At 41.1% G+C, this 15,431-nt stretch overlaps 1 protein-coding gene across 1 annotated transcript in view; it reads right to left on the bottom strand.

Annotated features, from left to right (window-relative positions):
* LOC150082029 (rho guanine nucleotide exchange factor 17-like) overlaps positions 1–15,431 on the bottom strand; it is an 862,761-nt gene that overhangs the window by 189,356 nt on the left and 657,974 nt on the right. Inside the window, exon 15 of the mRNA XM_090380403.1 lies at positions 4,488–4,579. Coding sequence (XP_090236529.1) covers positions 4,488–4,579 — 92 coding nt within the window. The remainder of the gene's footprint in view (positions 1–4,487; positions 4,580–15,431) is intronic.

Genomic DNA, 15,431 nt, shown 5'->3' with positions numbered 1-15,431 from the left:
TATACAGAAGGAGCAGACAATCCATAAATATTGGTGAAAGATGTTTAATCATTTCATAATGGATGCCATCTGGTCCAACAGCACTTGCTTTGGAAAGAGTGAGGGCTCTTTTCAGTTCCTCTATAGTGAATGCCCCGTTGTAGGGATAGAGGACCTGGGACTTAAAATTAAGTGCCTGTTTTTCGATTTTCTGTTTCAGAACCAGGAACGCTGGGGAATACAAAGATGTTGCAGAGATGTTAGAGAATGTTTCCCCAAGAGAATTAGCTATTGCAGTTGGATCTGCAATAGTGCATCCATTATAATCTAGGATTGAAGAAGGGTGGGATGTATATTTTCCGTTCCTTTTCCGGATTTTATCCCAGACTACCTTAGAGTTGGTAGACTGGTTAATAGATGATGTAAAACGGATCCACGATTCCTTTTGACTCTGACGACGGATGTAGCGTGCTTTGGCTCGTGCGCGTTTGAAGGCTATAAGGTTGATCGTGGTAGGATATCGGCGAAATATCCCCCACGCTTTGTTTTGAGCCTTTTTTGCTGCTGTGCATTGTGAATTCCACAAAGGTTTGGGAAATGGCGGAAACCAGGCAGATGTTTTTGGGACAGCATTAGCAGCTGTTTGGACAATGATTTCTGTGACGTACTTTACTGCGTCACTGATAGGCTCCCGACTGACTGTACTGAGGTCAAAATTTGCCTGATGTTGGAAGGCATTCCAGTCACCCTGATCAAACTTCCACCATGGTAACCTAAAAGGAAGACATGGGCTCCCACTGTGTAACAAGGTTATCACAGGGAAGTGATCACTTCCGTATGGATTCTCCTCCACTTCCCAAGCGAGTGAAGGGAGTAGAGAAGGGGAGCAGATAGAGAGATCAATGGCAGAAAAAGTACGGGTAGGCATGTGGAAGAAGGTGTTTGTTCCAGTATTTAGAAGGGAGAGGTCATTGTTATTGAGCATACGCTCTATGACTCGTCCCCTTCCGTTGATGTTAGCACTACCCCACAGGGTGTTATGTCCATTAAAATCCCTGAGAAGTAAGAATGCGGGAGGCAACTGCGTTACAAGATCATCACGGTCTTCCTGGGAGATGTCAGTCCCAGGTGGCAAATAAATAGAGCAGACCGTTAATAAAAATCCCACTGTAAGGCGAATTGCAACAGCTTCTATGCTAGTTGTAATTAGCAAGGGCTGAACTGGGGTCTGGTTTCCCACAAGGATAGCCACTCCTCCATGAGCAGGACCATCTGCAATTCTATCCTTACGAAAAATTCTGGTGTTATGCATTGTGGGATCATCATTTGCCTTTAGGGTAAGTCTCCTGCAAGCAAAAGCAAACTGGCTCGTGCTTTTGCAAGAGGGCCTTGATGTCATCAGTATTTCGCCGGAATCCACGACAATTCCACTGTAGGAATTTAGCCATTATTTTGGCTTGGTGGGTCCATCAGGCGGCTTCCGAGGTGCTGAGGGCTTACTTTTATCAGTCTTGGGTTTATCTTTTTTGGGGAAGAATGGACGCTGTCCCGTGTCCATTTCTTCCTCCGCAAAGTGTTCCAAGACTGAATCTTCGGGTACCTCCTTCTGCTCGACATCCACGTTTTCTTGGGTAGTAGGGGAGACTTCCCCTTTCTTATTCTTTTCTTTCATAATTACCTTTGTTACTTGTGGAGCATTAGGAAGTACTGATATTGGAATGGCAGCTGATTGGTTCTTCTGTGCAGTTTTTTGAGAACATAAGAGATAAAGCGTGATGGGAGTGAAAGACTCCTTTGGAGGAATGGTCATGTCCGTTTGAGTTCCGACAGAACATCTCCCTGCTACCTTCTGGGCGTAGGTAGGTTTGCTGATATTCAGGGGTTTCACCGATTTCCTTGCCTACTGGTATGATATATTTAGTTCTGCCTTCAGCCTTTGAATTTCTTTTTCTTCTTTCCACCTCTGGCATGCTCGTGATTAGGCCGGGTGTTCGCCTTCACAGTTAATACAGGTGGGTTTTGCGGCTGAACATGCTGTTGTTTCGTGCTTTGCACCGCATCGAGCGCACGCAAGGACTCCACGATAGGCCATTTGAGAATGTTCATACTTCTGGCATTTAAAACACCGTAAAGGGTTCGGAACGTATGGCACTGAATAATTGATGCATCCAGCTTTAATCTCGTCAGGAGGTTTAGGAGAGTTAAAAGTCAGGATAACGCTCCTGGTTTTAACAATTTTTCCATCCCTTCGTGCAGTAATTCTCTTGATGGCAATAACTCCCTGTGGTTTTAATTCGGAGCAGATTTCCTCCTCGGTTACGTCGAGAAGGTCTCACTCCGAAATGACACCTCTCGATGAATTGAGTGTTCTGTGTGGTGTCACTGTTATGGGTACGCCTCCAATTGATGTTACTCGGAGTAGATGTTCAGATTGCCTGTCATTTTTAGATTCAATTAAGAGGTCTCCAGAACGGAGCCTCTTAACTGACTTGGGTGAACCTACTAACCCATCTAACCCTTTTTGTATAAAAAAGGGTGACATTTTACCAATCGGTTTTTCACTGGTGGAATGTATAATTAGGAACTTTGGGACAGGCCCTGATGGTAGTTCGGTTCGCTGCCTCTTTGTAGCAATAATGCTATCTGCCTCTCAGTCTCTGTTTTCAGATAGGGACCAGGTTGGGGCCCTTGAAGAAAAATGTTTATCAGGATTCATGAAGTTTTGAAGTGGTTCAGTGCCCGGGCTCCCCACCCACCACGGAGCCCAAAGGGACGCCCACTACCCGGCATGCAATAAATGCGCTCGGGAGTGGAACGCCACGGCTAACCAGACACCATAACCACACCGCCGCCAGCCTGAATCCTGTCCCTCGGACCATGAGGGAAGGGGCATGGCATAGACACGGTTGACCCTCGCAGGTGAGCCTACTAGCCGATTGATCCTATCTGGGCCTTCCAGGACCTCCCGTCTTGTTGAAGCAGGGGCCAAAGTGGTGTATAGAAGCTGGGCCCCTCAACCACCAGGATCCCCCTTTCCGAATTTCCACGGGTCGCAGCGCACGGCAAACACGCCGGATTCCATTGATGTAAGCCTGGAACCTGGGCTGTGGGCATTGGATCCCAGTGATGCTAGTCTGGGAGTCAAGCAGCGTCACTGGGAGGTCCCCTCACCACGTACAGGTGCCCACGTCGAGGGGAAGTGCCTGGAGAGTAGGCACATGCGAGGTCATCTGATTGAGGTGTATAAGGCCTTGAATGGGTTGAGCAAGCTGAATGCTGATGGGATTCAACCTCAGGGGGAATAGATTCAAATTGAGGAAAGACAGTTGTAGAATAGATGTGCAGAAATATGCCTGTAGTCAGCGGGTAATTGATTGGTGGAACAGATGTCTATGTTTTCCTAAATAAATTTAAGGCTGAGCTGGACAGGCCTTTGGAATGAATGGAGAAGTGAAATGGAAGATTTTTTTTTGGCTGATGATGCATAAGCTTGCTTTCTTGCATCATATACCTATGCTAATGCTAATATGACAAATACTTGTATTGTTGCAGTCATACTATTCAACAAACAGCTAACCTCTTCAAAGCCAAGTATGTTTTCACATAAAATAAAACATTTTTCGTGCATACAAAGTACACACACACTTTTTATTTTTTTTAGTTTTATTATTTTTCTAATGCAGTTTGGCGAAATTCAAATGAATGCCGAATGAATTTTGTAAATCGGTTCACTAGAACTTGAGATATCATATCAGTCATGAAAAATGTGGCACGCGCTATAATCACACTACTAGTGAGTGCTCACCAGACTAGCAGTGGGAGCATATGAAGCACCTCTGGTGGAAACCGTGGATGACGTCGCTTCCATGACATATTTTTCATGACCAATCAGATTTACTCGGTTGTATGTGACCGCAAGGATGTTTCACATCAAAAATTCTGGCAAATCATGCCACCTGTTACAGCATTTGGGTGCTATAGTATGCACACGACATGCATTTGTCCTGTGCAATATTCATTGTTCATGACATAGACAATAAAAGCTGGTATGGTGTAGTGATATCATAATGTGGAAGATATTTTGTTGTTAATCTTTAAAACTCTTAGATGTTATTGTTACTCATTTGACAATGGCATGTTTTAGTTGGAAAATGCATGTTGCCACAAGGCCATAAACGTGCAGGTGTGGTCTAAGGATCCCTTCCCTCAACTAGCCAACTCCCCTGTCTCGACTTAATCAAATATTTATGGAATCAATCTAAAGAGATGAGTATAAAATGGATCCAAAACCATCCACATAATCACTGATATGAAATGTTCTACTGACAGTACAGTAACAGTAGGCATATCATTCACCATTTAGTAGAATCCACACCACAGCAGTTAGATATTACCATGCCTGAGGAAGTCCAACACATTGTGGAGTAGATATTAGTATGTTGAAAGAAATTATTTACTACAGTGAACCTTATTCAAAATTTATTATGTAATTCATAGCTTTAACTCACCTAATTTTTGTTTGGCTTCATTAAAAGATGCTTCCCAAGTTGCTCTTTTCTCTGGCGTTGGAAATATAATGATCAAATTTTCAACCCCTTCTCTGAAAAATTACAGCAAAATAATTATGTTCCTGATAAAATTTCACATTCAGAAAAGTGACTAATATTAATAAAAACATACCAGCTAATAAGTCTGAGAATATATATGGAGAAACAGACACTATTAAATTAAAGAAGACACTTGATATACCATGTTTAATTTTGAAAGTTAAGTTTATTTATGTAAGGGCAATGTCTGACCACACAGAATATAGCAAATAAACTTAACTTTGCTCATTATACATAGCAATAAGTGTACCCTTGAATTTGGAAAAGTTTATTCAATCACATTTGATGACTTCTCACAACTTATAAAACATAGATACAAGATCAACAAATAATGCAATAATTAAGTATCTAAATATAAATTTATATTTAAGTTAGTTCATATAAATATTAACACACATTTAGAAATTATCAAAATTGGGATACCACTCTTTTTAACAAATGCAGGGTCCACAAAGTAATTCCAAAAAGCCTTCATTTAAAATTTCCCATCAACAATAGTACTGCATGTCCAAGCACGTGGGCTCACATCTGGTAGGTATGGTCGTTGTTGTTATTTGGTTTTTTCAGGAGCATTAGCAACTAAGGCCATATTGTTCTGGGGATATGCAGTGGTCATTCCCTGACCTTTCCGCATCCTCCGTATTTGGTGGTCACAGCTCGAACCCCGGTCTAATCAAGAAGTGTGTGCTACGCACTTCATTCTTCTCTATCTTAGTGATTCCCTTCTACTTCTGACTCTTGTTCTCTCTCTCTCTCTCTCTCTCTCTCTCTCTCTCTCTCTCTCTCTCTCTCTCACACACACACACACACACACAGTAACTCAGAAATTTGTTTTTGCCTGGTGCTATTGTTCTTCTTCTTATTATTATTATTTTTGGTGCAAGGGCTGCTCAAGCCATATTGTGCTTCTCAGTGACGTGAAGATACTCATGATGGCTGTTTTGTAAACAGTCAGAAATGATCATATAAGTTTATCTGTTTGAGAAAGGAGAAAAATTCTATGGGTTTGGAATCATTACCTATGATATAACAGATTTCAAAGATTCTTTAAGATTAGGAAGAAAACTGAATGAGAGTTGCCGGGCATGCGAGTACCAGGTGCATTCAACAAGAATGTGCTTCACAGTGAGTTGAGAACTGCAGTGTGTACACTGTGGAGGATCACTGCCTGTGAGGGGAAATAGGTGAGTAATGTGACTGTGACCAATTCTTCATCTGCCTAGGATTACTTCTTCCTTTCTGTTTTCCCAGAAGCTAGAGGCCCATAAGTGTGGATCTGGTTTTATTTGAAAGACTTTATTATCTGTTTTAGTTTGCCATATAAGTGTCCATTGTTCCTTACATATTCTTCATATATTAGATTTGTAATCAACATATGGAATGAGAGAACATGATGAATCTGAATTAGATGGATGTTTGGCAGCATAGCCTGGGATCCAGCAAAAGATTACTACTAGCTGGCATTTTTGAATATTTATCAACATACTTCTTATAGTTTTTATTAAAGGATTTGTTGGTGACGAGATGTTTTGTAAGGCTAAAAGTGTACTCTGTGAGTACTTGTATATTATACTCTTTTTATGGATAGAGGGAGAATATTTTCTAGGGCAAGCTTGATGGCGAATAACTCAGCCGTATAACTGCTGCATTCAGTGGGAAGTAATACAGAGATGGTGTTAAAAGGGAAAATTGATGCAGCACCTACTCCACTATCAGACTTTGATCCATCAGTACTGTATATATTTTTGTATAAAGAAGATAATTCTCTGTGTGAGCAGTATGGAGTTCTTGTAGATTGATATTTGCAAGGGAGTGTTTTCCCCAGTTTAGGAAGTAATTGTCGCAGGATGGTTTAACATAGGACCATGGGGGAACTGAACAGTTTGGATCTTGGAGGACTTTTTCAAGGTGTACATTCCAAGTTTCTGATAGTGCCTGTAATTTGATACCAGTAGGCTGAACTGCATTGAGTTTATTTTTATAGAACATTTTAATCCTCGGTTCAAATCCCAAGGTGGGATTTGAACTGCGACCTTTGGGTTGCCAGGCAGGCTTTACCCACTTAGCTAGTCCAGTCAGCAGAAAGGTTCTCTCTCTCTCTCTCCCCCAAAATACAGGTGAGTCGGATATGAATGACCGATGCAGAGCCTTGCTTGCCGGTAATTACCGTGTTTCCGTTTTCCCGGTAAAGATTTTGGTATTGCAGTGGTAGCAGCTTGTAATATTTGATTAGTTATATGTTCTATGACATTGTCTATGGGCTGTGATTAGATTATTTTATCACCTAACTGAACATAAGAGGCATATTCATTCCAGTGTGCCCTACCAAATTTCCAAATGGAGTGATGTGATGAAGGGGAGTTTGTCCATGTTTGGAGCTTGCAGAGAATCGGCAGATGATCACAGAAAAACAGACCATTCCATAATAGTATATATGGAGGGAGAAAAGATTGAAAGGTCTGTTGCACTTATGGATCCTGTCGAAAAATGAATATGAATGGTGAGTTGATAAGCATCGTGTAAGCATTCTATTAGCTTACCTCTCTTGTCAATTGTTAGGGATCCCCACAGCAAATGGCCCTGGATGCCAAGTGTATTTTGAGGCCAAGTGATATTCTTGCGATTTATAGTGCTCTTGATAAGTGATTGAAGTTATTTCTTTTTAAGTTCCTGCATTTCTATCAATAGTCTTTCTTTAAAAGCAGTTCTATACTTGAAAGCCACAAGTCAGAACACAGAAAGGAAACACACCTTTCTTTATTTTCCTATATTTCTAGTTCTACTAATCAACTAACACTTCAACCGCCTGGCCTCCGAGCAGCACTGCTCCTGTCTCCCCCGTGGTGGGGCCAGTAACCTGGAGGAACAGTTATCCTCCAGGGCTAAAAGGAGTAACCATGGATTCAAGTGCCTATCCACCACTAGAGCCTTCAAGCTCCAGGCCAGACACATCCACTGATAATGACTGCAATCAACCGAAAAGGCTTCAAAGGGAAGCACGGTGCAATGACATGTCAAATTTTCTAGTAACTCACTCCCTCTCCACCCAGCCTGTGGGTAAATTATTACCATTCGTAATCACCAAAGATATTTGGAATCCATTACTGGAACACCAAAAATGGTTAAATGATTGCAATCCGGAGACCTTCTTATTGAGACAGCCAATTCTAAACATTCCGAGTGACTGCTCAAAACAATAACATTTGGTGGGCTGCCATATCTATTACTCCGCACAACACTTTAAATTCTTCGAACAGAATGGGACCTACTTACAGTATCTGAAGAGGAATTAGTTCAAGAACTGAGCAATTAAAAAGTAATCAGCACCAAACACATAATGACTAAAAAAGATGGAAATCTCATCCCAAATAGATCCATAGTTTTAACTTTCAGTACCCCAGTTTACCATCCTCAGTAAAAGCTGGCTATTTAAACTGCCGAATTCGGCCTTATATTCTTAATCTCATTCATTATTTTAAGTGACAGAAATATGGACATTCCCAGCAGGCATGTAGAGGTGATGCCATTTTTCCTATTTGTGGTTCCAAGGAGCATACACAAGCAGACTGTTCAGCTTCAACTCCCGTTTGCCCCAACTGCAAAGGAAATGACCCAGCCTTTTCTAAATCTTGCAAAATGTGGAAAACAGGCAAGAAAATTGAAAAATATAAAATAGAACATAAAATGGCATACCTTGAGGCAAGTAGACAAGTTATGTTGACCATGCCCAGTTGTTCATATGCATCTCACACTTGAAGCACCCATTCAACAGTAACTCAAACAGATGTATCAATACCACCCCCAGCACATCTCTAGCTAATCGGGTTAAAACAACACCTTGAATACTGTATACAGGTCTAGAGGGCTCGTTTTAAGAAGGATGTAGAGCTGCTGGAATCAGTACAGAGAGGGGCAACAAGATTAGTGAATGGAACAAAGGGTTGCTCTTATGAGGAAAAGCTTAAATTTTGCGAATTAGTGTCTGGAGACTAGGCACCTGCAAGGTGATCTGATTGAGGTGTATAAAGCCTTGAATGGTTTGAGCATGCTCAATGCTGATAGGATTCTTCTTTTTGCTCAGGTTAATCACCTGAGAGCCCATAAATTCAAATTGAGAAAAGACAGTTGTATGATAGATGATAGATGTGCAGAAGTTTGCCTTTAGCCAGAGGGTGGTTGATTGCTGGAACAAACTTCCAACTGTTGCTGTAGAAGTCAATAGCCTAAATAGATTCAAGGCAGAAATAGACAAACATTTGGAGCCAGTGGATGGGTGAAATTTAGAAGGGGTTTTTTTTTTGGCTGATGCTATATAAGCTTGCTTTCTTGCATCATGTGCCGTTACTAATGCTAATGCTGTCAAACTCTGGAAAGGACACACCCCAAATGAAAACCAGTGAAATGACCAACACTCCAATTAGCATTCCAGCTGGTACTCCAACGGTATTTGCATGATAGTGAAAAATTGAAACCTAAAACTGTATGGAAGTGATGTATCCTCAGCTTATGAGGAATCCACACTAGAACTTCGCATGATGACACTATGGATACTGGACTCCCCACCTTCTCAAAAGAAGAACAAAAAAAATTTTTCTATACAAAAAACCATCAGAAGAATCAACCTCAGTTAAGCCAAAATGAGGCACAACATCAAATGGAATTGCAGAGGACTAGTTAGTCATTCTGATGACCTAAAAGATTTACTTGCTTAGTTCATCACCATAGGTGTATATGTACAGGAAACTTTCTTGTCACCACATGTTTCACCAAAACTTTCAAATTATATTATCTACAGACGACAAGATAGGATCTCTGAGTCTCCTGCCCGTGGAAGAGTAGCCATTCTTATTAATTCTAACACACATCCAAGCACATCCAATTGCAAACCACTCTAGAAGCTGTAGCAGTTCATATTGCAGCTGGTGTTTTAGTTACCCTTGTCTCCATTTACATTCCACCATCAATACCATATCCTCATTCAGAATTGGACAACCTCATTACATAACACCAATTTGTCTTTTAGGTGATTTTAATGGCCACCATCCATTGTGGGGATCCACTACAATGGATGCAAGGAGCAGATTGAATGAAGAATTTTTGAACAATAATGATCTAAATTTACTAATCCCTGGTTCTCCCACCTATATTCACCTACCTACAGGATCTACTTCTGACATACTTCTGAAATTGACTTATCAATCTGTTCACCGTCCATTTTTCCATTCATGATGTAGTCAGCGTTAACTTATCCCTTTAATAGCAATCGTTTTCCTATTATTTGCTCATTACAAACAGGGATAACTCCAAATCCTGATCAATGATCCACTTGGAAGTTTAAAAAAGCTAAGTGGGATGGCTATTCTGCCCAAATATTTCTAGACAGGCTTTATGTTGAAAAACAGCTGGTTGATGATGTAACCACTTACATCACTAATAAGATTCTAACTGCAGCCCATGCTTTTATTCCAAAATCCAAACCATATTGAATTCACCAAAATCACTGGTGGAATATAGATCACTTTCATGACAAAAAGGAAAAAACTGCGCTTGGAATAATTTCCACAAGTATCCTACCACCAGTAATTTAATTACTTATAAAAGACTTAAAGCAAAAGAGAGACAAATTATATGGAAAGTGAAACGTGATTTGTGGATTTCTTTTGCCTCAACCATCACAAAAGACACAGACACATGTATCATCTGGAGAAAAATACAGGCCCTAAACGGCAGATTTGTAAGGACTCTCTGATACTTCACTGGAAAGGGAAAGATGTGTCTGCTCCTGAGTTAACAGAATTGTTTGCTATAATTTCTTTCTCTGCTTCTTATGCATCTTCCTTCCAGACCATCAAAGCAGATGCAGAATGATATAAAATCAACTTCTCCACGCACCGCTCATTCCCGTACAGCCAACCTAACAGAACTCAAAGAACCATTAAATAGATCATCAAACAGTGTTGCAGGCCCAGATGGTATTCATTACATTATGATGAAGCATTTACTTGAGAATAATTGCATACCTTGCTGATTTTATACAATCGGATCTTCTCCGAAGATGCCTATCCTTCTTCCTGGTGCCATTCTTTCATTATCACCATACCAAAACCGGCAAAGCTCCTTCTCTGGTTCAAAACTATAGGCCCATATCTTTCACGAGCTGCTCAGGAAAACTTTCAAAAGGATAGTACATTCAAGCCTCACTTGGATCCTGGAGTCACAGAATATCCTGCCAGATCATCAGTATGGCTTTTGGAAAAACAGATCAACTCTAGACGTGCTCATCAAGGCCGAATCTCATATCTGAAATGCCTTTGTCAGGAAACAACATCTAGTCATGGTCAACTTAGGTACTGATTTGGTAGTTGTTGGCGCATCGGCTTCTGTGGCCATATTGCACCTCCCAAGGTTTTTGCAGTACTTTGATCCAAGCCCGAGGCGGGAATCGAACCCGCGACCTTTGGGTTGCCGGGCAGGTACTTTACCCACTCGGCTAGCCCGGTCGGCACTTAGGTACTGAAAAGGTATTTGACACCACCTGGCATCATGGTATCCTTATGGATCTTTACCATCTGGGACTTAGGGGCCATTTGCCTAAAATAATTCAGAATTTGCTGCAGTTGCACTCTTTTCAGGTACAATATAAAAATTTACTCTCCATCTCTCATATTCAGGAAGAAGGAGTCTTGCAGGGATCAATACTTAGCTAAACACTTTTCACAATCCGAGTTAGCAGCATGACAAAAGACATCCCAAAAACTGTTGAAACTTATATGTATGCAGACGATCATACCATTTCCTGTCAGTCTCAAAGTATCAATACCAGCTGTAACTTGCCATAACTAAAATAGAATCCTGGACTTTATGGAATGGTTACCAGCTATCAGAAAAGAAATGCACTGCCACTCACTTTTGCCAGTGTCAGGGCTTCCATCATGATCCTGAATTGAAAAAAAAAAAAAAAAAACCCATACTCCAATACTGCTTGCTACCACTGTTAGATTTCTTGGCCTGATATTAACTGCAAGCTTAATTTCCAAGCTCACATCACTCATTTACAAAATATTTGTCTAAAGCATTTGAACATACTTCGGTCCATGTCTTGGGGAGCTGATTAGTATACTTTACTGCATGTTTACAGAACTTTAATCCACTCACGCCTAGACTATGGTTGTCCAGTTTATGACTCTGCCAGAAGCACTACTTTACAACAGCTGAATGTCATCCAGCACAGTGCTTTGAGGACTGCACTTGGAGCTATCAGGCCTTCTACGATCCAAAGTCTTTATACTGAAGTGCATGATCCCCCATTACATCTTCATAGAAAAGCACTACTGCTCCATTATGCTGCTAAGATCCAGAGTCTTCCATTGCACCCCAGTTGGGAGTTTTTTTTTTTTTTTAATACTAGATAGGTTTCCTTCATTCCCAGCTATTCTCTTGCAATGTGTGCAATCAGTCAATCAGTTTTTGCTGTATCCTGGCCATTCTGGCATTTCAGGAAATGACAGTGCTGACTTTGCCGATAAACATCTACAACTGGCTCTCTCACAACATCCTCAGGTTCCATACACAAAGTGCACTTTGCAAGGAAAACATTTCAGAGGGCCAGGGCATCCTGGCCAGCTGCCAAAGTTGAAGCCCTCAGAAACATCTACAGAATGTTAAGGAACCAAAATACAGCTCTTATCCGGTCTAGGAAAAGAACATCATGGGAGAATCTGGTCACCACAGCAAGAAACACTTACCCTTGGGTGTTGCATATTGTAAATTCCCCAGAGCAGAAGTCATTAACTCTACCATGACCCCACAAGGAACTATGACAACCACCGGGAACCAATATATTGGATGCCCTCTTTCCTGATGAGAACCAACCACTGACCTCATCCCAAATTGCAATAATCCAACAGAACAAGAAGTATAGTAACGCACAAGTAGAGCAGTCCTTTACCGCTGAACCTGAAATTGAAAAAGCTGTACAAACAAATTCGCCCATTTTCCTGGAATTATTTAATAAATGTCTTAGCACGGGATCTTTTACCACAAATTGGAAGCTGGCAAATGTGAAACTTATTATCAAGAACCCTAAAAAACCTCCGGAACAACCCAGCTCATATTGCCCAATCACTTTACTTACAACCTTAAGTAAGCTCTTGGAGCGACTCCTGTTAGTGCAAATCAAACAACACTATGAAAATGCCAAACTTCACTCTGACAACCAATGTGGATTCCACCCTGGATGGTGCACCAAAGATGTCCTACATAGAATCACCACAGTAGCCACAACTACCAATGAAAAATACTACCTGGCAATCTCAGTCGACTTTGCTGGAGTCTTTATTATGCTGTGGTGGCCAAGTATCCTCCGACACCTCCACCAAGCTCAAATACCAGGAAATTTGTACAACTGCATTAAGGAATACCTTACTAAGAGGGAAATCTGCATAACCACCACCTACAGTAGCATCACACATCCTGTTCACAGAGGAAGTTCACAGGGCCCCTTCCTGTGGAACATCATCCTAGATGAACTCCCCACGATGAACTTAGGCGACATCACTGCTTATGCTTTCGCCGATGATCTTATCCTCACGCTAACTGCAAACTCCAGAGCATCCCTCGAGGCCAAGGCAAACTAGACCCTAAGGTTACTCCAGGATTGGGCCATTCTCAACAAGTTGCAGCTCTCTCCCGCTAAAACCAAATCGATTCTACTCAAGGGAACCATACATACCACACTACTACTACCACATATCAAGCTAGCAGGACGAACAATCCCTCTGGTCATGAAACTCACTTAGGAATTATGTTAGACAGTGAACTGTCCTTTTATCCACACCTAGCATATCTACATACAAAAATCTGCAACTACATGGCCATGATCGCACATGTGAGTAGGAGCGACTGGGGGCTAACAAGACGCACCCTTTCTCTTCTCTATAAGTCCGTGTTCCTGCCCATAATTACTTAGGGTGCCAGAATGGGGTTTACCAGAGTAACCACTGTTAGGAGCATACGGAAACTTGGAACCATTGAGCGCTGCATGTTACTCATGATGACAAGGGCCTGCCGCACAGTTAGCACCCCTGCTCTTCAAGTTTTGGCTGGGGATCCTGCCTTTGGACCTGGAGGTGATCTGCCATGGAATACACTATCGCCTATCAAGAGAAATTCCAACAACCATCCTTAAACATATGATCAATCTCACAAACGAGATTCGTATGGAAAAGCTAACCCTCTTCTCTATACTGACTCAAACTTGGCAGCAGAGATGGACAGACACAAGAAAAGGACCAATCACAAAGAAATTTATTCCCCAGGTCGCTACAGTTTTCCCACAGCTTCCTCTTGGTTCTCTTTTGGTCTCCATGCTACATATCTTATTACCGGGCAGAAGGTAATAACAGAAGCTGACCCTATTCAGGAGGATCCCTACTGCTCCTGTGGCCAGGAAGAGGACTGGAATCATATGGTTTATACTATGAAGACTTAAGATGCAGTTTAATTTCCAAAATACATGATCTCCCACGAGACACAGAATATATGTACATCACTGAGCAGGAATATTACCTAGCTTTTACCACGTTTGGCCAGGACCTGTTTGCCATAAGAAGATCACATCTTGCACAGGCAACTGCTTCAATTGATAACTAGCCTTCTGACTTTCATCTTAATCTTCATCTCTAAAGGACACTCTCTTCCCTCTGTAAGTGGACAAAAACAGGACTGGATCGGTACTCCCTAACTGAAAACAACCTTCATGGACATGGCACCCACGGTTTTGGCACAACTCAACCAGATCACTCCCTGCTAACCCAGCATTTTTAATCTATTTTTATTTATTTATTTTATTTTTTTATCTATTTTTATTTGTTTATTTTATTTTTTATCTATTTTTATTTTTTTATTTTATTTATTTTATTTTTTATCTATTTTTTATTATTATTATTTTTTTTTTACTTGGTCTCCGTCTAGGAAGCTCAAGTGACCCTGGCGGAGACCAGCCAGAGAATTATGGGCAGCCTGGCTACCTTCTAGTGGTGTGTGCAGGCAACATAGGGTCCCACTAGGGGCTCTGCAGCCAAATGCCAGGACTCATGACAAAACCTAACACAATATGTCATATACAACACACAACACTTTTATGGAATTTACATAGTACTGTATACCTTCACAGTGTACATACGATGCAGATGTGGGAAACCACAGGTGGCGCCCGGCCCTAACACTCTGCATACCGACTATAAATCTGTCATATGCAAAGCGTGCAACGATAAATGGCTACAGATCTGGAAAAGTAACACCAACAATAAACTTTACCACATAAAGCAAAAACCAAAGCTGTGGTCTCTCTGGCTTCCGACAAAACAGGCAAGAGGAAATGGTATTGGCAAGACTCAGAATTGGACACACTCATCATACTCATCTCTACCTATTATTGAGTAAAAATCCACTGCAGTGCTCATACTGTCAAAGACAATTTACAATCTATCATTTTCTGGTTGACATTCAGCTTAAAATTCAGCAATCCAGTCAAGCACCTTTCAGTCACTTTGCACATTGAAAAGAAGCAATTATAGATGAACTTTTGCAATATTTAAAATGTATTGGCCTGTACAGGAGGATATAATTTAACATCAATAACAATGTTCCCTCTACATAAACTATGAACAGACACAATTTGGCCACAGCAGCCCTTGTGTCATTAAACTCGATAGCAACAATCACAGTGAATGATGTGCACTGAAGTCTCTGAGCAAGCAGAACGGAGGCTGGTCTATTAGTTTTTCTAGGTCTTTTGAAAAGAATGAGATATTAGGAGGGATACATATTGATGCTAATTACAAT

The sequence above is a fragment of the Mastigoproctus giganteus genome, chromosome 8 (genome assembly GCF_048544385.1).
Source record: "Mastigoproctus giganteus isolate SK-2022 chromosome 8, ASM4854438v1, whole genome shotgun sequence".
Taxonomy (NCBI): domain Eukaryota; kingdom Metazoa; phylum Arthropoda; class Arachnida; order Uropygi; family Thelyphonidae; genus Mastigoproctus; species Mastigoproctus giganteus.
This window is presented reverse-complemented; position numbering and strand designations above follow the sequence as displayed.